Here is a 23,734-nt window from a genome sequence, read left to right as displayed (position 1 = left end):
GATACCTTTTGCGGCGCTCACAAGTAACTGATTGTGACAAATAGGCATTCAAAAGAAAGAGAATAGACATTAGCAGTGACGAATTGCACTCTGATTATATAAATATCAATAATTTCTTTAAAAAATTAGTAAAAAATTATATGAAGTGTGAGATTTGCAAATACTGTTGCTGTAGGAAAATACACGAAATCATTGCTGTCCACTTCACATTTTGGCTGCTGGGTGCCTGTTTTATGTCGTGTAATATGCTGTAATTAACAGTTAAGAAAAGAACGATAGTAAAACCAAAAATTAACTCCGGAACATTCGTGAGTATAATAATGCACTTGCATTTGCTTCCGTTCAAGTGGATACCGTAAATGTTAAAATATCGAAGATTACATGAACTGGTAAGTAGGACTGTCTAATATTGTACTGACTTGTGTATTCCTTAGTTCACCTATTAGGGGCTACTCCACCACATACTTTATGAACATGCGAGATTTCTCGTAAAGGTCTTCTAGTATGCTTTATTTTACTACATTAGAGAATTAAAAACTACTTGTAGTTGATGGCTGTTTGGCTTGGCTGATCAAAGTTGCAGAACTGAAAGAAGTTTTCACGGGAAAATGAGGTTTCCCCGGTAAAACTGAATACAGTTTAAAGTATTGAGATTTTTAACTAGCATATTGGTAATTAATGTTTGAAGCTGGTTCTGTGGTCTAACTTGCCTGCTTCTCACCCAGAGGTCCTGGGTTAGATTTCTGGCCAGATCAGGCATTATCTGGAGATGAGGGCTGGTTTCAGGTCTACTCAGCCTACATGATTGCCTTTAATTGAGCAGGTATGTAATGGTGAGATAATTTCATGTGGCTATTTCTAGCCGAGTGCAGCCCTTGTAAGGCAGACCCTCCATTGAGGGTGGGCGGCATCTGCCATGTGTAGGTAACTGCGTGTTATTGTGGTGGAGGATAGTGTTATGTGTGGTGTGTGAGTTGCAGGGATGTTGCGGACAGCACAAACACTCAGCCCCTAGGCCACTGGAATTAACCAATGACGGTTAAAATCCCCGACCCGGCCGGGAATCGAACCCGGGACCCTCTGAACCGAAGGCCAGTACGCTGTCCATTCAGCCAACGAGTCAGACAATGGTGAGATGGTGACCCCAAACTAGAGAGCCAGGAAAAATGACCGAGAGGATTCGTCACACTGATCATGCATAACCCCATAATCTGCAGGCCTTCGGGCTTAGCAACGGTCGCTTGGTAGGCGAAGGATCATTTGAGCTGTAGTTTGGTTTGGTTCAGGAGTGTCTGTAAGATTATAATTATACATATTTCATTTTTTTTGATGTTGAGTCAAATTGTTGATGGCTTTCATTCGTTCCCAGATTTTCCGTTTTCCGGTGTTGTAAATTTTTATTCGTGGTCCCTCCAAAAATGGAAAATCGACATTCAGTCTATATTAAACTCACAGACGATTCTGAAGGAAAAGGCCAATAGTTTTGCATTGTTACATGCTGATGACAATCAAAATTCTTACACTGATAATACTCGACTACGGGCTACAGATTTTAAACATTACCAATCCATAAATTCTTGCATGGCTTAAATATCGTAGGGTGTCTTTTATTTGCAGTTTCTTACAATTAGTCTGATCACTGTTGAAATGGTTTAATTTTGGAAATTGGTCTGAAATATATATATATATATTTTTTTGAACATTGTTTTACAGTTCCTGTCCTATACCAGTAATTTGGCACCTGCTGTGGAGACAAGGAAATACAGTAGATCCATTAAGAGTACAAAAGAAATAAAATGCAAAGAAATTATACAAAGAAAGTACTGTAAATGAAAATAGCATGTAAATGGGACAACTGAAGGAAAACATTACAACATCTCAGTGAAAAAGGATGTCAATAAGCTAACCCTCAGTTAGTAGTGTATTTTTGCAGAATGTTTCTTAATAAATAAGGAAATAATTTGGTACTACAGTAATAATTAATTGTTACTGATGTCATTTTATCAAGCCTACCGCTAGCACAGAATATTGTCATCCAGTACTTGCCATTATGCTGAAAACAAACAGAACTTTACAGTGCATTTTATACAGAATAAAAGTCCAAAATGCTGGATACAAATGAGAAGATAATATTGCAGTGTCACTTTTGAGATGGTAAGGAACTGTAGAACAACCGAATAATTGCTTCCATTACAACTGAAATTTGAAATAAAAGAAAATAACCTGGTTCCCAGATTTAAAAATATCCTGGACAAATTATTATGGGTAGAGATTGTTCAGTGCTCAGTTACACTTATTTCTGGAACAAGCTGAAGACCAAAATTATGTTTAATATACTTCATTAATGTGCAAGAAAACCAATTTTTCTTAATAATTCTCAGTAAAAAGAAGCCTTTCTTAAACAATCCTAAATACTTCAACACAATTACACTTTAATATAAAATAGAAACTGATATATTCTTGAAGAATGGGCTAAATGAGCAAAAATGGAATAACTAGCCAAGGTTGAGAATTTTAAAACACTTCTTGAAAGGCTCTACAGTACATGGAGATATCAACCACAGAAATGAAGTAAAAATATATAAAACAAAGTTTTTAAAACTACAATGTTATCACATCAACAATTTGAAAAACAAAACCAGTATTTAAAAAATGTTCAAAACAATGGAAAAATAAAAACTCAATGGGCAGTTTAACAAGGAACCTTAACAATTAAAAATATACATGAAGAGTAGAAGACATGAGGCACTATCATGTTGTGGACTCAGAAAATAGTTTAATTATGTAACAAGCTCATCAAATTTTGAGAATATGAAATGCAATTCAACACAAGTGCAAAATATCTTATTCTACAAAGGAATGTAATTCTACATAGGTCACATGTATGCTTAAGAATGCTGCAAATGGACAAGAAATAAGAGATGATGAATATTTTAACCTGCAGTATTCAGGTTTTTTCAAGCACAGTGATTTGTTCCCACAGGTAAATCTACAGAAGAAATAACCTTTTCAGTACATCGATCTTTATACTATTCCTTTGTCAATCAACTAAAAAAATCCATTACTTCCTTAGTAACTGGAGTAAAATCTGGCAATCTGTCCTTTTGGCTTTACAACATCATCACCCTTTGATTCTGACTATCTTCATCCACAACTATCCACAGCACTTAGCTTGATCTAAGTTATTGTAAATATCAAAGAGAGATTCTTCACAAGTAACTAGTCACAACTAAAATTTCCTTGCAGTAAGAGTATCACATAACCATAAGGCACTTTCTTATAACATTTTCCACTTCACTTTTATTCTTCTACGTTTTCTCATAAGAACACTCGTAAAATGAAATACACAAAACATGTACACCAGAGATAGAATATATGTACATCTGCAAACAACTAAAGCAAACTTCTTTGGTTTATAATATTTCAAATTGTTTGAAGAACAATGAAACTCCACATAGGCAGATGTTAAATTATCTTTTATTCACAATATAATACTCTGGTAGTATATAACTTGATTTTCTGATTTACACAGATCTTTCACTTCAATGCTGAAATATTCTGAAACTAGATAACACACCCATCACTGTTTGAAGTAAATGGGTGTTCTCCTCTGTTTCTTTGGTCTCTGAAATTTGCCTGCTTTATCCCCAGCATCAATATCAGCTTCGTGAAGATCAGATGCCATTACTTCATCCGAACACTGAGATGGTAACTTCATAGCAGCCCTGACTTCAGAAATCTGGAAGGAAGAAATATTACTAAAAATCATTGCACAATTGTTAACAGTTCCAATTACCAGAAAACGATATGTAGAGGATTTATTATTTGAATCACTTCCATAGTAAAACACCCATTAATGTATTTGCAACTAAGATGATAAACAAATGGGAGCTAATCAAAACATGCATTGCTTGTTCAATCAATCAATCAATCAATCAATCAATCAATCAATCAATGATCTGGATGGCTAATTTCCTATCAGTTGCCTACCTAGTCTTTCCTTAAATGATTTCAAAGAAGTTGGAAATTTATCAAGTATTTCCCTAACTTGTCCTCTTGAATTCCAGCTTCTTTATATTATCAACTTGCCTATTAAAAAAAAATATGTTCAAGTTTATTCTAGAGTCCATAGATTTTAACTCAATAAGCATGTGTGTTACTCTTATCATATGCTTTTAACAGTGACAGTTTCTAACTAGAATTCAAGACAGGATTAGACATATAAGTAACTTTCAATGTTTAAAAAAATGAAATTTTGTATTTTGATGGTTGAAGATGTCTTTTAACAAAGACAAAACATGTACCATGATTCATTGATGTTATTCCGAAAGGAATAAATTAATTAGTATCATAAATATGGAAATTCCTAAAAAAATGTAACACTTGATTCTGAAACATATCTGGAATAGCAAAATGTAGTCTGAACTGTTTTCCCCTTTAAACTGACTGAAACTGAACGAGCTTTTATGCAGTTAAGGTCGCAAAGCTGTGAGCTTACATTTGGGAGATAGTGGGTTCAAACCCCACTGTTGGCAGTCCTGATGATGGTTTTCTTTGGTTTCCCATTTTCACACCAGACAAATGCTGGGACTGTACCTTAGTTAAGGCCATGGCTATTTCCTTCCCACCGTGACGTACCCGCTCTTGCACCACGGATGGGCGACAATATGTGATGTGCCTGGTCACCTTAATTTTAATATAAATAAATACTGGCTCATTTCCCTCTACACGACACTTCGTAATCTGCAAGCCTTCGGGCTGAGCAGCGGTCGCTTGGTAGGCCAAGGCCCTTCAAGGGCTGTAGTGCCATGGGGTTTGGTTTGGTCTGGTTCATTTCCCTCTCCGTAAACAATATCCCTAGGGTGCCAGCCTTCAAACTTATGGCTTGAAGACAACAACTGATAATTAATAATAAAAATTAATGAGAGCCTAAATACTCCCAGAGGTGGGGTGACAGGATACTAATCATTATGTACATAACTAACTAGGAAACTAAGGATCATTAATAAGAATTTATGAAAGTACCAATTAAAACAACTTTTTATTAGGATGATATAAGTGATGGCGTATTTACAAAAACTGAACTTACGGAAACAAACGAAAAATTGAATGAAATAAAATTTAATAAAATGAGCTGTTACGCGGAGACTTGCAGTAACATATGTCATTAGCTCACCATTTGTATATTCTGGTATCTGGACAAGTTCGATGTAGGAGCTGTTTGATGATCCTCTTGTACTGCTGTTGTCATCTCTCGTAGTAAGTACCAGTCCTATTTCCGATTTGTGCATTGTCCACTAACTTGATAACAACTTTCCTGTCCTTAACACTTCCTATAATACTCATTACATAGTGTGGTAATGAGCCCTAATTTCAATATCAAAATCACCTTGGATTATGTTCATGGGGAGAATACACTTGTATTCTTCCATATTATAGAAATGTAGTGTAACTAAATACATAACAAAAATATCTCCTGTGCTAGACAAGTCAAAACCGGTCTCTCGTTAACTTCATCTCTCACTTTATCTACCAGTTCTCAATGAGAGTAAATTTGAGTAATGCTCGACTCAAGATGCTAAGTGAACTTGTAAACAAAACGGAAAATCTCCTCTTGTTATCTGCCCTGTCTTCTCTCTTATAATAAGAATGATGAGAAAGATCTTCTTCCTCTATCATCATGATAGATAAATAAGATTAAAAATGCACCGTTTCAATACTAATATTAAACTAAATAAGTTATAACATTATTCGGAACTAGTTTTGACGCTGGTGAGTGTCATCTTCAGCCAAATATGAGAACAGGCAATCATAAATATACATATTATCATTATATCAATGCACATATAAACACTCTTAATATGGGACTTATGATGCCCCTAAAAGTATCTGGAGAATAAACTTCAAATAATACACAATTTCACAATCTTAAAGTCATGATTAGAACGACGCTTAACACAATATAATTCTTTTCACTCAAGTTAGAACTCTGAAGGTACTGAGTTCGACTTAGAACGGTAAGAAATGCCCAGTCCAGAACGTTTGTTAGGGATGTTCAGGCAAAGAGCGGAATGGGTTAACATCATCGGCATACATTAGACATTTTGAGACATTACAAACATTAGACACTACAAATTGTTTTCTACCAGAGATAAGATGACATTAAATAAAAAACTCACGACCGGACGAGTTGGTTGTGCGGTTAGGGGCGCGTAGCTGTGAGCTTGTATCCAGGAGATAGTGGGTTCGAACCCCACTGTCAGCAGCCATGGCTTTCTGTGGTTTCCCATTTTCACACCAGGCAAATGCTGGGGCTGTACCTTAATTCAGGCCATGGCCGCTTCCTTCCCTTTCCTACCCCATCGTCGGCATAAGACCTATCTGTTGGTGCAACATATAGCAGAAAAACAAACAAAAAAACACTCACAGAACAGAAAGTTTTTGCAGCAGTATATTGTGATCCAACCCCACTAACCTGGACCCAATGTGTGGGAAGCCAGGCTCTGCCTGTCACAAGTCAGGACAAAGGGCGAGTGATAGAGGAGTAACACCTCTTTAAAATACCTTGGTCCAGCTGACCCAGCTGGTAGTCCCATGTAAGGGTCCCTTGCCAGGGTTACAGTGAAGACCTCAACGGTAGTGAAGGCGGAGAAGAGGGACTTCGGAACGGTGGAACTGGCGGAAGGGGCAACCCTCCTATTCGGGGTAAATAGAATAGGAACTGCTGCCTTGCAGTAGAAGTGGGAGCTTCAAAGGCTAAGGGAAGAAACCCTGACAGAAAATCAGCCTGGTGCCTCAGGCTTAAGATGGCAGCCCCGTCAAGCTACTCTGAAGCAGTGGGTTAATCACTCGCTCTTCTTAAATAATCTGATTATAGAAACTGAAGCAAAATTACAAAACCAGACGGGAGAAACATCTCCAGGAAGACTAAGCTTCGCCTCTTCAATAGCAATGTAAAGTCGTTTCTTCTATACGGCTGTGAAACATGGAAAGTTACAAAACAGATCAATAACCAGCTACAGGTGTTCATTAATAGATGTCTGCGTCGCATAACAAATGTGAGGTGGCCGGACATAATCTTGAATGAAGGTCTTTGGACCATGACCAATCAGCAGCCGATTCACATCCAGATCAAGGAGAGGAAATGGCGCCGGATTGGACATACATTAAGGAAGCCGGATGGAGCTGTTGAGAGGGCGGCGCTGGACTGGAACCCTCAAGACCCCAGAAAGCGAGGTCGGCCCAAGAAGACCTGGAAGGGGACGATCGAAAAGGAAATCGCAGAGGTTGACAAGACCTGGAGCGAAGTGTGGCCAGGAACCGTACTGTGTGGAGAAATTTTGCCAAGGCCCTATGCTCCAGAGGGAGCAACAGGAAATAAGTGAAGTAAGTGAAGTGATATTGTGATCCAGTTTTTCAAAGGATTTTGAAAAATCGGAGTAAATAACATCTGTTTGATTCTTATTATCCATTCCATTATAAATATCTTGAATAAAATTTGCAAGGTTAGTAACTGTGGACCTGCCCAGGAAAAAAAAAAAAAAAAAAAAAAAAAAAAAAAAAAAAAAAAAAAAAAAAAACATGATGAAAGGGAGTAATGCAACATTTTACATGAGCAAAAATTTGGCAATAAATTATTTGCTCAAAAACCTTCACCAGAGCACACAATATTGACACAGATTTATAATTTTCCAGCTTTGCACTATCACCAGACTTGATAGCGCATACTCTCCTAATCTTCCATAAATCTGGAAATATTTGAGTACCTATAATTATATATTTTACATACAGTACTTCAGAACATCCTTTTCATATATACACAGGTATACCATCAGACCCACTAGACCTACACGATTTAAGATTTTTAATTGCCTCCCGATACACTCACCAATATTGGCAAGATGTCAGATACTTGGAATTTACCTGACTCAGTAATACAATGTAAGAAGATGCTTGGTCTGAATAAACATTTTTTTAAATTCAGCAAAGTTGTCTGCAATCTCCTTAATATTATTTAGTGATGTTTCATTAAATGTCATTGAATTTGGAAGCATTCTGCATTTACTGCAATCCCAAAAACTTCAGGACTAGTTCTAATGTTTTTCACCGATTCAGCAAAATAAGCTCTATATGCATATTGTACCAGAGATTTAGATTCTCTTCTGATGTATTTCTCAAAATGATGTTCTGAAAATTCAGATCACTTTCCGTGATACTCTTTTAGCTTTAATAAAGAATTAATATCTTTGGTATACCAACGTGGATAAGTTCTCTTAAAGCCTTGGCTGACCCCAATAAAAATGATAACGCAACTGGATCACTCTCTACTAATAGAAACAAAACACATCACAATTATAGCCGCTTACTTTCAACCACATACAATGGCGTTGGAAATAATAGATGAATTAGGACAACTAATCACTCAGAGCCATCAAGACAACCCCCTAATTATAGCAGGAGACTTAAACTGTAGGTTGATGTACACAATTACAAAACAAAACTAGTAATGGAAAAATTACAAGAAGATGGCCTTCTCCTATTAAATAACAGCAACATACCAACCTACATATCTCACAAGGAACAAGCGTGATAGATGTTGCACTCTGAAAAACATCATTAATTTTTTTTTGTGATAGAAATATCTAATGCCTGTCCTACTTTTTTCACAGTATCATAAGTGTATTCGTTTGGCTTACCAGGAATCCCATAAATTTCTAATGTATTTCTTCATCCATACTGTTCTTGGTCGTCTATTTGCACTTTTAACTCACTTATCTTTTTTTTTCAGGGAAGCATTCTCGCTCTTGAGATTCTCTATAGATATTAAACGTGCCTGGATAGTTTCAGCTTGCTTCTTCAGAAGACCAGAATTTTCATCTAATTTTTCATGTGTTAATTGAAGTGATTTTCCTAGTTCTTCTTCTGACTGGCAATTATTCCTTTATTATTTTTCCTTATTCCTTTTACTTCACGGTCTATGAAATGAAGCAGTTTGTATAGTTCACTAATTGTAAGAGTTTCCAATTCACCCTCTATAGTTGATATTTCACAATTTCACACCTACATTTTGAAGACTTAAAACAGTGCCAACATTTTTCTTCAGTTTGTAGGAATTTAATGTCATCTCCCTTTAATTGTATGCATGTGCCATGGAACCACTGACTACAATCACAACACTGAATTTTGGCATTTAAATCATGGTGTGATACTGCCTTAGAACATTCTGCACAGAGACTCATATTGATGAAAATGTGAAGAAAAGGCAATAAAAGAAAAGAAAGAGAGAGAGAGTTAGCACAATGAAGACACCTTTTGCCCCCTGTCCAATACACGGAGATAGTAAACATTGAAACAGCTAACAAGTTTAAGTTATTAATAGTTCAGATATAACCTCTGAACAGTTCAGTGATATACAGGTCCTACCAAAAGTTTAAGGACAACTGCATATTTCATGAACATGATTCCTGTCCTGAAACTTTTAGTCTCAGGCATACGATTGTTTACAGGGAACTAGAACGTATTTAGAGGAACATTTGCTGAAATTTTCATTAAAATATTGTTCTTCGTTTCAAAATTATTGAAGTTCTTGTTTATAATTATTGGAAAGAAAATACCTTTTTTAATACTTGAGGAGATCTGGACAGTACAATATGGGGATTACAGTAATAATTTTTGAAATATGCAGGTGTCCTTAATCTTTTGGTAGGACCTACCTGTAGGTGTTGGCAGCACTTGTGTTTACATAGGCGCCAGATGCACTACGAAATCTCGCTTTAAGACATTTTTACACTGATAACCACTCGTTTGTTCTATTTCAAATAACAAAAATCAACGAAAGAACTTACATTTCATTAATATACTATTGAAGTAGCAGAGGCACAAGGAAATACCATAAAAATACTTGTACATACATACATACATACATACATACATACATACATACACACATACATACACGAGTGTACCAGAGATAAATTTTGCATTTCATAAACACCATGTGTAGTGTAACTTTTAAATTTCTTTATAAACATTCAGTTACACATTTCAGGTAACCCAACAGAGGTTGACAGAGGTTTGGTTAACAGAAGTTTTCTGTATTACCACAAACTAACAGATAAACCAATTGGTATTCATCTTTGAAATTATCATAAAGTGAATGCTTGTGCAAATAATAATAAACTCATAGGAAGGAATTAAACTGAAATAATGAAAGTATTAAAACAAGTGGAAGTACATTTAAAAGTCAGTGAGAATAAATGACAAAAAATGCAGTACATAATATACAAGCATCTCCACTGTAGACTGTTATGGATTTTGGCATTCCACTCTTTAAGCCTCTGTAAATTAACTAAGCACCTCCAAAATCTTCTACTTGCAACAAGCTGCGTGGCCTTGTTTTGTTCCACACTCCTTATCTTTAGATCATTAAAACTTAGTCTAACCATCCCTGCCTTCATCACCCTTTATTTCTCTTGCCCTCCATGGTCCAGTACATAATTAACCTACGTAAACTATCCCCATCCATTCACATCACATCATGATCTCACCATCGAAGCTGATTTAGGCATAGTTTCATCCAATAATACAATTTTAAATCTTTTCAGTCTATTGCATGATATCAACTTCATATCCGTATTGACAGTATCAATTGTACAATATAAATGTTTAATTGAGTCATCCTATTCAGTCCCCAGTCTTGCCATAAATAAAGACGGTTACAACTTAAAAACGCAACTACCATGAGAGATATTTTAATTTGCTTTCAGTACGTTGTTCTTACAGGCATTCATTACATAGCATATTGTTTTGTGTACGTTACCATACGCTAATAATAATAATAATAATAATAATAATAATAATAATAATAATAATAATAATAATAATAATAATAATAATAATAATAATAATAACATATCATCACTTTTCGAAAGGGTCACCTTTTGCAGTGACACAGGCTCAGAGTCTTTGTGGCCACTCATCTACAGTAGAACACATGACATCCAGGGGAAAATCCACCACTGCTGCCAACGAGGAACTCTTTAAACTTTCAATGGAGGGGTGTCTTCTCTTGCAGACGATGCCGTCAAGCACTAACTACAGTTGGTAGTCCAAAGGGTTCAGGTCCAGACTGCTACTAGGCCAATCTTCAGGCGAAATGAAGTCAGGGACATGACGCTGAAGCCACCCTTGAGTTGACCTTGCCTTGTGGGCTGGAGCAGAATCCTGCTGGAAAGTCCAGGGTTGGCTTTGAAACAATGTGCCACTTAAGTTCTTCACAACAGGCTCCAAAACTGTGCTTTAATACACTCTGGCACAAGTTTTAACACTCTATGAGCAAAAATACAGCTGGGATGGCACTAGAACAACTCACCTCCCACCAAACCATCACTGAGAAGGGATGATGGGCCCTCTGAGCTCTTGGTACTTCTTTACTGGCTTCCTGAGAGGTTACTGTATAAACCCTACCGTTTTGACAATTGAGAAACTCCTCAATGGTGAATATTTTTTCATCGGCGAAGAGGATTTTCTGATGATCGTTATGGGCATAACGCTGCAGGAGACGTTGACATTTTATATCTTCTTTAGGCGTGTGCGTCAAGGTAATGTCCTGTGCCTCGGCAATAAGCCCTTAGTCCAAGGTCCTCTGACTGAAGCCTGGACACTGACCTTTCCGAAATGTTCATTTCACAGGCCATGATAGCCTGCTTCTGTATTGCATTTCTCCAAACACGAGCCTCCACTGCTCATAGTGCTGTTGAGTCCTGAGACTGCATGGGCGACCCTCTCTTGGACAATCCTTCACAGCCCCAGTTTCAGTGAATCGTTGAATGGTCCGGTACACAGAACATATAACTGATTTTGAACCTATGTAGCGTCTTGAAAACATGATTTGCAGATTTTCCAACTTCATGTAACGCTATCATGGCAACACGTTTTCGTAGTCACCCCATTCCATGTTTAAGCCTGCAACTAAATGCTTCCCATTTCCCAGACAAGATCACAGTAATTCAAGGTTAACATAAACACACTGACAATTCTTTACTCGTCAAACCGGTTGTACAGCGTGCGCCAAAGTTAGTAACGGTATTTATGGCAAGACAAGGTACATAATTTATTATCGACCACACATGTTTCGACCCCTATTTTTGGTCATCATCAGTGGATTGAATCTTAAAGGTACATAATCTACAGTTCAGTGATGAACTAATAAAAAAGGACACTAGTACAATAAGTCTTGATAAAATCTTGAATCTTAGAAGTACACAGCTTATAATTCAGCAGCATCATAACAAAAGTTAATGGTCGCTAATATGATAAGTCTTACTTGAATCTTGATTACTAACATGTAAAAGCATAGTAGAAATATGGCATTGAAATGTGCTCTCGTCTTAAAATTATAAAATCATGTGTAGTAAATTCTCTCTTGAACTGGAACTGTTCCTAATAACTCCATATATAGTCGCCAAATATAGTGAAATAAGGAGGAAAGTAGTTTGATACATCATCCCCTGTGCATGATGTTAATTGGGTACTGTCAATGGATATTATGTGACATGTTCCATCATCTGTCTGTACTAGTACAGCCACTAGTATGAGGCATATTTTTTAAGCAAGGGCCGCATGTTGTAGACACTAGTAGTTCGCACACGTCGCAGCGAGCGCATGCGTCGTGTGCCGGCATGTCTCGGGAACAACGGTGTTCAGTCGCAGCTCTGTTGCTAACCTGTACGGTTCTGTTCTGTGCTTGCTCAAATGTTCAAGATTATCGACTCGCCCGCCCTGTATGAGGTTCGGTCAATGATACGGTTTTTGTCAGCAAGAAACCTGTCTGCTGCAGACATTCACCAACAGATTTGCAAAGTGTACGGTGTTAATGCTATGAGTGAAGGCAAACTGCGTAAGTGGGTACAAGACTTGAAAGATGGTGTGACAACGTCCACGATGAGACCCGCTCCGGTCGCCCACCTCTGATCACAGGTGATTTGGTGATTTCAGTTGAAGCAAAGATTCGTGAGGACAGACGCTTCACATAACAGCTCTCTCTCAAATGCCTTTCCTGACGTGTCTAGGTCAGTGTTTTACAAAATTGTTTCTGAAAACCTAAACTTTAGGACACTGTGCTCCCGCTGGGTCCCCAAACTCCTAACGGAGGACAACAAAAACAACAAAAAAAGAGTTTTTTTGCTAGTGGCTTTATGTCGCACCGACACAGATAGGTCTTATGGTAACGGTGGGATAGGAAAGGCCTGGGAGTTGGAAGGAAGCAGCCGTGGCATCAATTAAGGTACAGCTCCAGCATTTGCCTAGTGTGAAAATTGAAAACCACGGAAAACCCTCTCCAGGGCTGCCGGCAGTAGGATTCGAACCCACTATTTCCCGGATGCAAGCTCACAGCCACACACCCCTAACCGCACGGTCAACTCGCCTGGTAAACCAAAAGATTTCGGTGTTCGATGACGTTTTTGACTCTTTATGCTGCAGAAGATGACATGTTGAGTCAGATCGTAACGGGAGACGAAACATGCGTTTCTCATATCATGCCCGAATCGAAGCAACAGTGCATGGAATGGAGACACACGCACATTCGCCTGTAAAGGTGAAGGCCAAACAGACTCTATCCCGGCGCAAAATCATGACGTCCGTGTTTTGGTATTGGGATGGTGTTTTGGTGGTTGACTTCATGCAACGAGGAACCACTATCAATGCAGAAGCCTCCTGCCAATCCTTGAGAAAGCTACGCAGAGCGATATAAAACAAAAAACGCGGCATGCTGGCAAAGGAAATTATCCTTCTCCATGGCAATGCAAGGCCTCACACTGCAGCTCAGACCCGAGGTTTGGTAGAAACTTTTGGCTTGGAAGTTTTAGACCACCCACCCTACAGTCCTGACCTTGCGCCGAGCGATTACCATCTGTTCCGCCATCTCAAACATCACCTCAGCGGCAACCACTACAATGATGATGGCGAAGTGAAAATGGTCGTGAACTCTTGGTTATCGGAGCAGGTGGCAATTTCCTAAGAATAGGGTATTCAAAACTTAGTTGTAAGGTATGATAAGTGTTAATACAAACTTGGTGCCTATGTTGAAAAATAGAGTAAAGTATGTAGAATCTGCAAATAAATGTGGTGTTTGAAAACAGTCTTTCGTTGTGTAGTTATTTTCAAATGGCCCTTACTTAAAAAACATGCCTCATAGCAGCAGATCGCCCGTCAAAACATGCTCTATGACAGGAAGACTCTGTAACCAATAGAGTACATACAGATAGTAGAACATCCTCAGCATTTGCCTGGTTTGAAAATGCGAAACCACGAAAAACCATCTTCATGGCTGCTGACAGTAGGGATCGAACCCACTATCTCCCGAATGCAAGGTCACAGCTGTGTGTTTCTAACCGCATGGCCAACTCACTCTGTTCACAGAAATTCAGTAAACAACAAACTATTATCACTGTTATCAACATCTTCAGTTCCGGAAGCATTTATTTCTTGTTGAATAAATTCCTGCATGGCAGATATTCTAATCCCAACTGTTTAAAATGTTATATGCATGTATGTTTGTCTTATTAAGCAAGGCTGAAAGACAATTTCCTTATGAGGAATATGTTGTTACTACAGAATGCCTGATGCTATAGATAAGGTGTCACTGTAACCGATGTTATAGTAAAGTTCTAACATAATTGAATGCTGTCAAATGAAGTCAGGTAATGCAAGAAATATACATTAGGAAAAGAAGTCTTTAAAAAAAAATTGTAGATGAATATAGTTACTTGGGTAGTAGAAAAACTAATGATATTAGTAGTGATGTGCGGGAATGACGCCTGGAATCGCGAGAATCGGTTCCTATGACTCCGCAGTTGCACTCAATGTCGCATGCGAGATATCGGTTCCCGATGACATCACCAGGGTGTGCTGGGAGCACTCACTAGAGTGAGTCGTCCATATATAAGTGGGGCAAATTCGAACGTGCAATATTTGCTATTTCTTTTGTATACAGTGAAATGTCTTATTGGATGTCACGAATGAATTATGCCACAGAATAATGAAATAACAATTTATCCTGGTAGTCTGGAAATCACATTACACATTTCGACACTGTGTGTAGCAATCGACATTGTTTTTTATGCTTAAACTGTATTTATCTAATGTGGTTTTCAAATATATCTACTATAAACGTATTAATCTGTGGAATTAAGTCACATTTTTAATAAGTACACAACTTGTTTCATAGCACACCTGTCTTCCATTACATTTAATATGCAATGAACATTTCGCGCTACTGTCCAACTCATTGGCTGGATGGTCAGCATTGAGGCCTTCGGTTCAGAGGGTCCCGAGTTTGATTCCCGGCTGGGTGGGGGATTTTAATCGCATCTCATTAGTTCTTTTGGCCCGAGGACTGGGTGTTTGTGTTTGTCCCAACATTTTCCTCTTCTTAATCAGACAACACACTACACTAGCAACCAACCCAGGAACACACAACAGTGATTACATCCCTCCATACAGGGTTGACGTCAGGAAGGACATCCGGTTGTAAAACCGGACCAAATCAACATGTGTGATACAGTTCGCACCCACGACTCCACAGATGTGGGAAAAGTGGTAGAAAACGGAGAAGAGGAAGAAGAAGAACTATCATACTACTTCTAAATATTATTATGAGAAACTGTGTCAGAATTACTTTTTTTTTTTCATCACAGCTTAACATTATTTAAGGTTGTCTCTTTAGTGCAATTTTATTTTGCTGAAATAGTAGTGTTATATTATGCCATATTCCCCATACAAGTTTTGATTTGTTTACAATCCATACAATTTGATTTGTTTCAAACAGAATCATATTCTCTGATCAAATTACAGTAGCAGTAGAGTGTATAACTCCAGGACAGTACAATGAGAGCAGGCACGGCTTGTAAAGTGACCTTGCATTACAGAACACATTCGTGCTGCACGTGTTTACGTATCTCCATCATAGATGGTGCTACTAGTTCCTCGGAATCGGGTACCCGATTCCCCTAGCATATGGAATCGACTCTTCGCGATTCCAGTCGCAACCCGTTCTCTAGTTGTTAGAAGTAAGGAGGGCATAAAATGTAGACTAGGCCAGAGAAGCAAGGGTATTCTTAAGAAAAAAAATTGCTCATCTCAAACGAATGTAGATATTTTCTTATGAAGATGTTTCTAAAAACTTTCATGTGGACTGTATAGATAGATATACATGGCAGTAATGTGTGGAGAAGGGAATATTGGATCAGTGTATAAGTTTGTAGAGTTTGTTTATGGGTTGGTAACAACATGTTGCCAAATGCTTAGTTTGTTGTTTTATGTTGGTAAAAACACAGTTTATTCTAATTCAGTACGTATATTTTGCAAATGGAAATGAAATGGAGTGGCAAGTGGACAATGCTGAACATTTCCTTCACATTCTAGTTTTTGAGTTAAGCCGAGAAAAACAAAAATTGGCATGTAAAAGTATGCGTGTCATTGCTTGTCTGTCACAGGTTATCTTGTGATCAGCACTAATTGCTCCTTACTGGTGATGAAAAGTGTTATCTACATGTTAACATCAGGAAGAGGAAAGAGTGGCTAAACCCAAACAAAAAATCTGTCCTATTGGTGGAGAATCAAACTTCTCCTGCAACGCTGGCAGTTGTTCACTGACAATGGAGGTGAGTACATTACTACATGACGGTTGCAGTGTAAATCAATCAATCAATCAATCAATCAATCAATCAATCAATCAATCAATCAATCAATCAATCAATCAATCAACTGTGCTGTGTTGTTACCGTTGTACTAAAAATGTATGTGAACAAAGATAAGTTGATTTACAAAACTCTACAAACTTAAGGCACCAATCCAATGGAAATAAATGAATGAGATCTAGATTTAGTTATCAGAAATTCTTTAGTTCATACAAGCTTGGTCTCCTGCGTATTTATCTAACAAGTTTCTTTCTGCAAACCAAAGTACCATACTGTAACATTCTACAAAGATGAAAAAATGAGTGTATCCTCCTCATTCAATACATCATATATTCCATCATTAGACGGAGTAATCAAATTCAAACATGTTTCAGCTCGTTTGAGCCATCTTCAGTGAGAAAAAGGGAGGAGGTTGCAATAATGTACATAATACAAGCTAAAATATGCCAAAAAGCATAATGAAGGAACAAATGAAGAAACAAAAGAGAGCCTAGACGGAAACAAAATTAGCACAATATACAATATTTACATCACCATGTGGAGCAAAAAAACAACTCACTGCGATAAAAATCAGTGAAACAGGGGTTAATAGAAAACATAATTGAAACTAAACCACTGTTTCACTGATTTTTATTGCAGTGAGTTTTTTTTTTTTTTCTCCACATGATGATGTAAATACTGTATATTGTGCACATTTTGCTTCCGTCTAGGCTGTCTTTTGTTTTTTCATTTGTTCCTTCATTATGTTTTCTGGCATTTTTTAGCTTGCTTTATGTAAATTATTTCAACACCCGCCCCCCCTATTTTTTTTCACCGAAGATGAATCAAATGAGCCAAAACATGTTTGAATTTGATTACTCCGTCTAATGATGGAATATATGATGTATTGAATTACGAGGATACACTCAATTTTTCACCTCTGTAAAGTAAAAACTATCAATATGGAATGATTCTAATACCTTGTAATACTGTAACATACCTGTTGCTGAATGGCCTCCTTGTGCTGCAGGCTCTGCTGTTTTGTTGAATTGGCTCGACAGATCTGCTGTTCGACACAGGAGAGCATGTCTTCACAAGAATTACACCACTCCTGCAGCACATCAACAACAAAGCCAAGATCTTCTAAACGCACATCTCTTCCAATGGTGTAGTCGACTTCCAATTGGCGATTTTTCTGGTCTAGTTTTCCATGAATAATACCTGTGTTCAAAGATGTTGGGTAAATTTCTCAAAGATTACTGTAGTTTATAATCTGTATTACATAGCCAGAGCCCTGCGCTGATATACAAAATATTATCCGCATCCTCACTTCCTTCATCCGCAAATGGTTTTCCGTGGATATTGTAACTATTTAACTTATTACAACCAAGGTATTGAAACGGATGGATCTTTTAACATAACACCAGCACCCCTACAGTGGCAGGTTTCTGAGGAATTTCCTCTTGCGACAACTACAGACATATTGAGCAGTTCTCTTTTGCAATCTTTTTTCCCTTCTTTTCACTAATTCCGGGCAGGAGCTAGTGAGGCTCTTTATATATCACTATTCTTCCACACCAATGTCAAGGTTTGCCTCACAGTAAGCAAAAATAACTGCATAAAATGTATGAAAACTGACTTCTCGAGATTTTTAGAGTATACTTGAATGAAAATCAATAATCATAAGTATTTAGAAATTATCTGTAAAATTATCCACACTGCCATAGAGTTTGCATCCGCCAAGACACTAACTTTGCGGATATCCATAGATAAATCTGTGGATATCTGGATCTGTGCAGGGCTCTAGACATAGGTTCTCTGCTAGTGATGTTATACAATTATTTCATGGGGATGAGAAAATATATCAGAATGAAATATCAAAGTTGTGGTCGTATAATATCGCCACATTTCATTTTAAAGTCATTTAAGGAATGGACTTCATACACCACGTGCATTCATGGTAAATTATCATCATCTATGGACATATATTATTTGATCAACATGTTAATATCATAATTTAATAATGAACTTTTGTCATCTGTATTATTTCCAAACTAAGTTCATTACTTGTAAACTAATTTCTGCACAGAATGTTAGATTGCATCTCGTGTCTGGCAGCGAGCAGCGAAGCCAAGCTCGGTTGTAGTCGTTAGTGACGAGTTGAACTGGCAAGATGGAACCACTCCAAACTGCATAATGCGATTTTTCGGGATCCAGGACACCATCAATGAAAAGAAATTTAAACATTTAAAAAGGCTACAGTCCTAGAGTGTTAAATTATTATGATGTGCACTAAGACTGTGATTGTATATGAGTTACTGATTTATACTGTCAGCTTGTGCCCCAGAAGTACTCTATTATTTTATGTATTATGCATTTTATGTATTATGCATTTTATGTATTATGTATTCCCTTTACTTATTTTATTTATAAGCACACCAGAGAACTATGTCATCGAGAACAGCAGTGGTTATTGGTGTTGGTTATCTACTACTTCAGGAGCAACCCTATATTATTTCAAATACTTTATTTTACTTGCAATGGCTTGAGGTAGCAATCCGCGCTTCTCCCGGTGAAGAAACACTATCGTGGTTTCATAGGTTCATACCGTCTACAATTTAACTACAGATAAATTTTCATGCTTCAAGGGACTGATCATTTTATGTTAAGCAGGATTTTCTTTTCCTTTTAACATTCCATATATAATAAGAGTATTCTCAAATTTCATAATGGAATGTAAGTTAAACCATAGGTAAAAGAAGATCTGTTCATTGCTCCTAAATAACTGGAGAGGCGTTCTTGTTATTTATAAGCACACCAGATGAAGTGTTTTCATTATTTAATTAACACATTGGAGACCAGTCTTAAGATGGCATATGAGCAGGCAGACTGCCATATTTTGAGGGTTTTAAAAAAATTGTAGAAGATAGTAGGTAGGTTGCAATTGTAACACATTTACATCATCAAAAAATTAAAAGTGTCTATTTTACAGATTAAAAAGTTGTATTAAGATCAATTGAATACGTTTCACATTACACATTTTCCAATGATATGCCTTTTACAACAACAATAAAAAGTCTGACAAAGTCTTACACATAATGAGCTTGAGCATGGAATAGTTTGAAGCATTCAGGGACAAAAAGTGCTACAGAACACATTGGACACCACCAGCATGTCTTTTTTCTCATTACTTTCCACATTTCCTTTATCTGCACAGACTCTGCAAGTGTGCGTTGGTTGTACTTTCTTTACTGTTGGAGGAATCTTCTCGACAAAATGCCATCCTAGCAATCTGCTGGAGGCTGTACTTGATCCTGGTTGCTGGTGGTCATCTGTTCCAGATTTTGCTAAAAAGAGCTTCACCTAACTCAACCATGAACTGCTGTAGGTGGCAATTTTTTCTGTTACCCACATCCCAGGTTTCCCGGTATAATATGAATGCATTTGTGTTTGCCGTAACAAACATATGGAAGAACAACTTTCTCCACCATTTCAGATGCTTTCTTCCAAAGGGATAATCATCTGATCACTCCTCTCTACCCCTGTTTTATTCACATTGTAATCAAGGATAGAATCTGGTTTAGATTTAATTTTGGGGCCCTCTCTTGTGCAAACAACAACAACAACATAAGACGAGGTCACCTTGCGACAAGCTGACAAAAGCAAGACGTCCCTTGTGTCCTTATACTTTAAAAAAAGAAGATGATTTCTGCGCATAAATACTACCGTATTTACGTGAATAATCCCCGTCGCCGAATAATCCATGGACCCTAATTTTAAGAAAGCTCATTTTGAAAAAAAAATGTAAAAAAAAATGTAAAAAAAAAAAATTGAAATGAACCAAAATTCCTTCCATCAAAAGAGTAGCATAGGCAAAAGCAAACATTTCATATCATTCTGCGAGGTACACGTTGTGTTTACGCAAATATGAATGTGTAATTTACAGAAATAGCTACTTTGCCTGAACATATTTGAGATGATAAAAACACATTATCACTGCTATAAAATATATTTGCCATGAAAATTAGCAATGAGTCTAGGTATTTCATTAATCTGAACTTGCAACAGGCTCCATTCCCTGTAGATCGAAAGATTTGTTGTCTCTTGCATCACTAGAATCCTCTTCTAAATAACTTACAAATTCATCAAAATCCACATCTAAAACACTTTTCATACTCGGTCATTTTTTACGTGGACATTAACATGACCGGTGGTGGATAATTCTTTTCGTGCAATGTAAACACTTGAAACACACACACCGGCGAGCTCGGATGTAGTTTTGACATACGGTAAAACCTTGTTAATTCAAAATCACTGGGACGCAAATATCAGACTTTGAATTACGTGATTTCAAATTAACCGCAAACTCGTACTTCAGAAACGCCAACTCTTGCCGCGACACAAAATATTCTAAGATCCGTTACCGCATGCAATTAACATTGATTCACAGTTTAAACTTTTCAAATGCCATGGAAAAGAAATATTTCCAAAATGTATCCAACAAGATGCATTTACAGTATTCAAATAATGCACCTGGATAACTCACTGGCAAACATAACCTCACGCAACGAAAGAAAAAAAAAATAAAAGAAAAAATGTTCAAAGACGAGAAGAAGTCTATGCTGGCTCCACTGTGCAAGTACTTTATTCATTGGATTACTGTAATGTATGCATTTTAGATGCCTTTTGCTTGCACGGAAGGTACCCAATGCCCAGAAAACAACAAGGGTTATCAAACTTTCCTATGACGAGGGGAGGAAGTCTCATAATTTATAACTTTCATTTACGTGTTGATGTTTAACTTGTATAATAGGAATCCACTGAGGGATGTTACACCATTCAACACTTATATAATACATAACATTTATTAAGTGAAAACCGGTTTCAATTCTCTTGGAATCATCATCAGTTCACAGTAGATAAATAAATCAAAAGGATCTTAACAACAATCAACATGAAATATACCTTTATACACACTTAAAATGGTTGACATGGGTTATATGACATAAAGACATTAAAATTTAAAGAACGTCCTAGGATCCAGGTCACAGATAACTGTAGTGCGTTTGTACAATGTTGAACAGAGTTTTAAGATAATATATAAAAACTTGAAGTTGAGAAATACCGTAAAGTTCTTATCTGTTACTGTGGATATAAAAACATATGTTAAAAAAATATTACAACATTCGTAGTCGAATCGTCGCTGAAGAATAAAAAACATGCATAAAAATTGAAGATCTTGTAAAGCGCCGATGTTAAGACAGTTTGCAATTAAAACAATTTCCTGAGGAGTTGGGGGAACATACTTCGTTGTTTTATAACATCTGCTTTGTTGTTGAAAATGTCGCTATTAATGATGTTACAAAACAATAAGTTAAATTGTACAAGATCCACCTTTTCAATACAAGATATGTTGTTGATTAAAATTACATCATCATTTATTAAATGGTACCGGTTTCAACATTCATGGACGTCATCAACCAAATAGGGTCATTATACAAAGATACACATTAAAGTTGAAACACACATAATTGACCCTCAAATTAAAACTATCTATAACAAGTTAAAATATAAAGCATACTTATGCTAAATGTCCAGGTTTGAATATGTGTTTTAACTTTAATGTGTATCTTTGTATAATGACCCTATTTGGCTGACGACGTCCGTGGATGTTGAAACAGGTACCATTCAATAAATGATGATGTAATTTTAATCAACAACATATCTAGTATTGAAAAGGTGGATCTTGTACAATTTAACTTATTGTTTTGTAATCTCTATTCAATACGGATCAAACATGAAATTCTCGACTTTAAATTAATGATGTTATTGAAGTAAAAGTTGAATGCGGTATGGCCTTGGTTGTATGCCACAGCGTCATAAAAGGTAGATGTCTGAGGAAGAAGAAAAGAAATGAGAATTAATGTGTGTATTCGGACTTAATTATTGGAAAGTGGTTTGATGGTACTTACTCCCTTCTTCCTCGCTCTCGTTAACCTGCCACTAGAAAAGTAGGAGGTGCACTGCTCGCCCGTGACTGTGTGGAGATTATTGCTGGCTTTAAGAGGGGGTGGTGACTTGTTTTGGACTGGCTGTGGTGTGAAGGGGATGCGAGAGAGTGGGGGAGTGATCCGTTGTTGCGCTATTCTGCCTAGATATGTCTTGAGAATACGGGGGTGGATGGGCTCGTAAAGTATGTTTGCTTTTCAAAGTTAAGGTATATTTAGGGACCCACCTTTTCAATACAATACAATTTTGCTGTGCAAATTATATTGCAACATGCTTATTATGGTACCAGTTTTGACACTATTTTGTGTCATCATCAGCTGATCAATTAAAGAGAGCAAGTAAATAAAAACACAAAGCAACATACACACACATGACACAAAAAATAAGAATTGTTACACTTAAAAATACAACAGACCTAGGTAAGAGTCCACATTAAAATTAAAAACATTTTTCTTCATAATGTAAGACATTTTTCTTACTCTGTAATGTAACGAATTTGAGTAGAAATATTAGTATTTTTAAAAATCTTGATGTAAAGAGGAAAGCCACTTATTAATGCCAAGGCTTAACTAAGCGAATGTTAAAACATTGAGTTGACACATTACAATCTTTATAGTTGTTGACTTGTTATGACAGAATGAAAGTAGAACACTGACGTGACACTTAATATGGGGTGCAGCTATTGAATGCAGTTGACATTTTTCTTTACATCAAATACGTTACATTACGAAGAAAAATATCTTCCAGTACATTATGAATTATGTGTTTTTGTTTACTTGCTCTCTTTAATTGATCGGCTGATGATGACACAAAATAGTGTTGAGAACCATAATAAGCATGTTGTGATATAAGTTGCACAGCAAAACTGTATTGTATTGAAAAGGTGGATCCTTAAACATACCTTATTTTATTGTATGTTTGTTTTCTAGATGGATTCATTCAGATTGTGATTAAAATTGACCTGCTGATCCAATGATATATAAAACATTTCCATGATAATGAGCAGAAGTCCCTTTTTCATAATTTCAATAAGTCCTTGTCCATAT

The 23,734-nt window shown here is 36.9% G+C and overlaps 1 protein-coding gene across 1 annotated transcript in view; it reads right to left on the bottom strand.

Annotated features, from left to right (window-relative positions):
• Positions 1–1,112: 1,112 nt before the first annotated feature.
• The window catches only part of LOC136876679 (COP9 signalosome complex subunit 7b), a 68,203-nt gene continuing 45,581 nt past the window's right edge, over positions 1,113–23,734 (bottom strand). Inside the window, exons 4-5 of the mRNA XM_067150595.2 lie at positions 17,680–17,900; positions 1,113–3,739 (exon numbers count right to left, since the gene is read on the bottom strand). Of these exons, the coding sequence (XP_067006696.1) occupies positions 3,581–3,739; positions 17,680–17,900 (380 nt within the window). The 3' untranslated portion in view covers positions 1,113–3,580. The remainder of the gene's footprint in view (positions 3,740–17,679; positions 17,901–23,734) is intronic.

This window comes from Anabrus simplex, chromosome 1 (genome assembly GCF_040414725.1).
Source record: "Anabrus simplex isolate iqAnaSimp1 chromosome 1, ASM4041472v1, whole genome shotgun sequence".
NCBI classification, from domain to species: Eukaryota; Metazoa; Arthropoda; class Insecta; order Orthoptera; family Tettigoniidae; genus Anabrus; species Anabrus simplex.
This window is presented reverse-complemented; position numbering and strand designations above follow the sequence as displayed.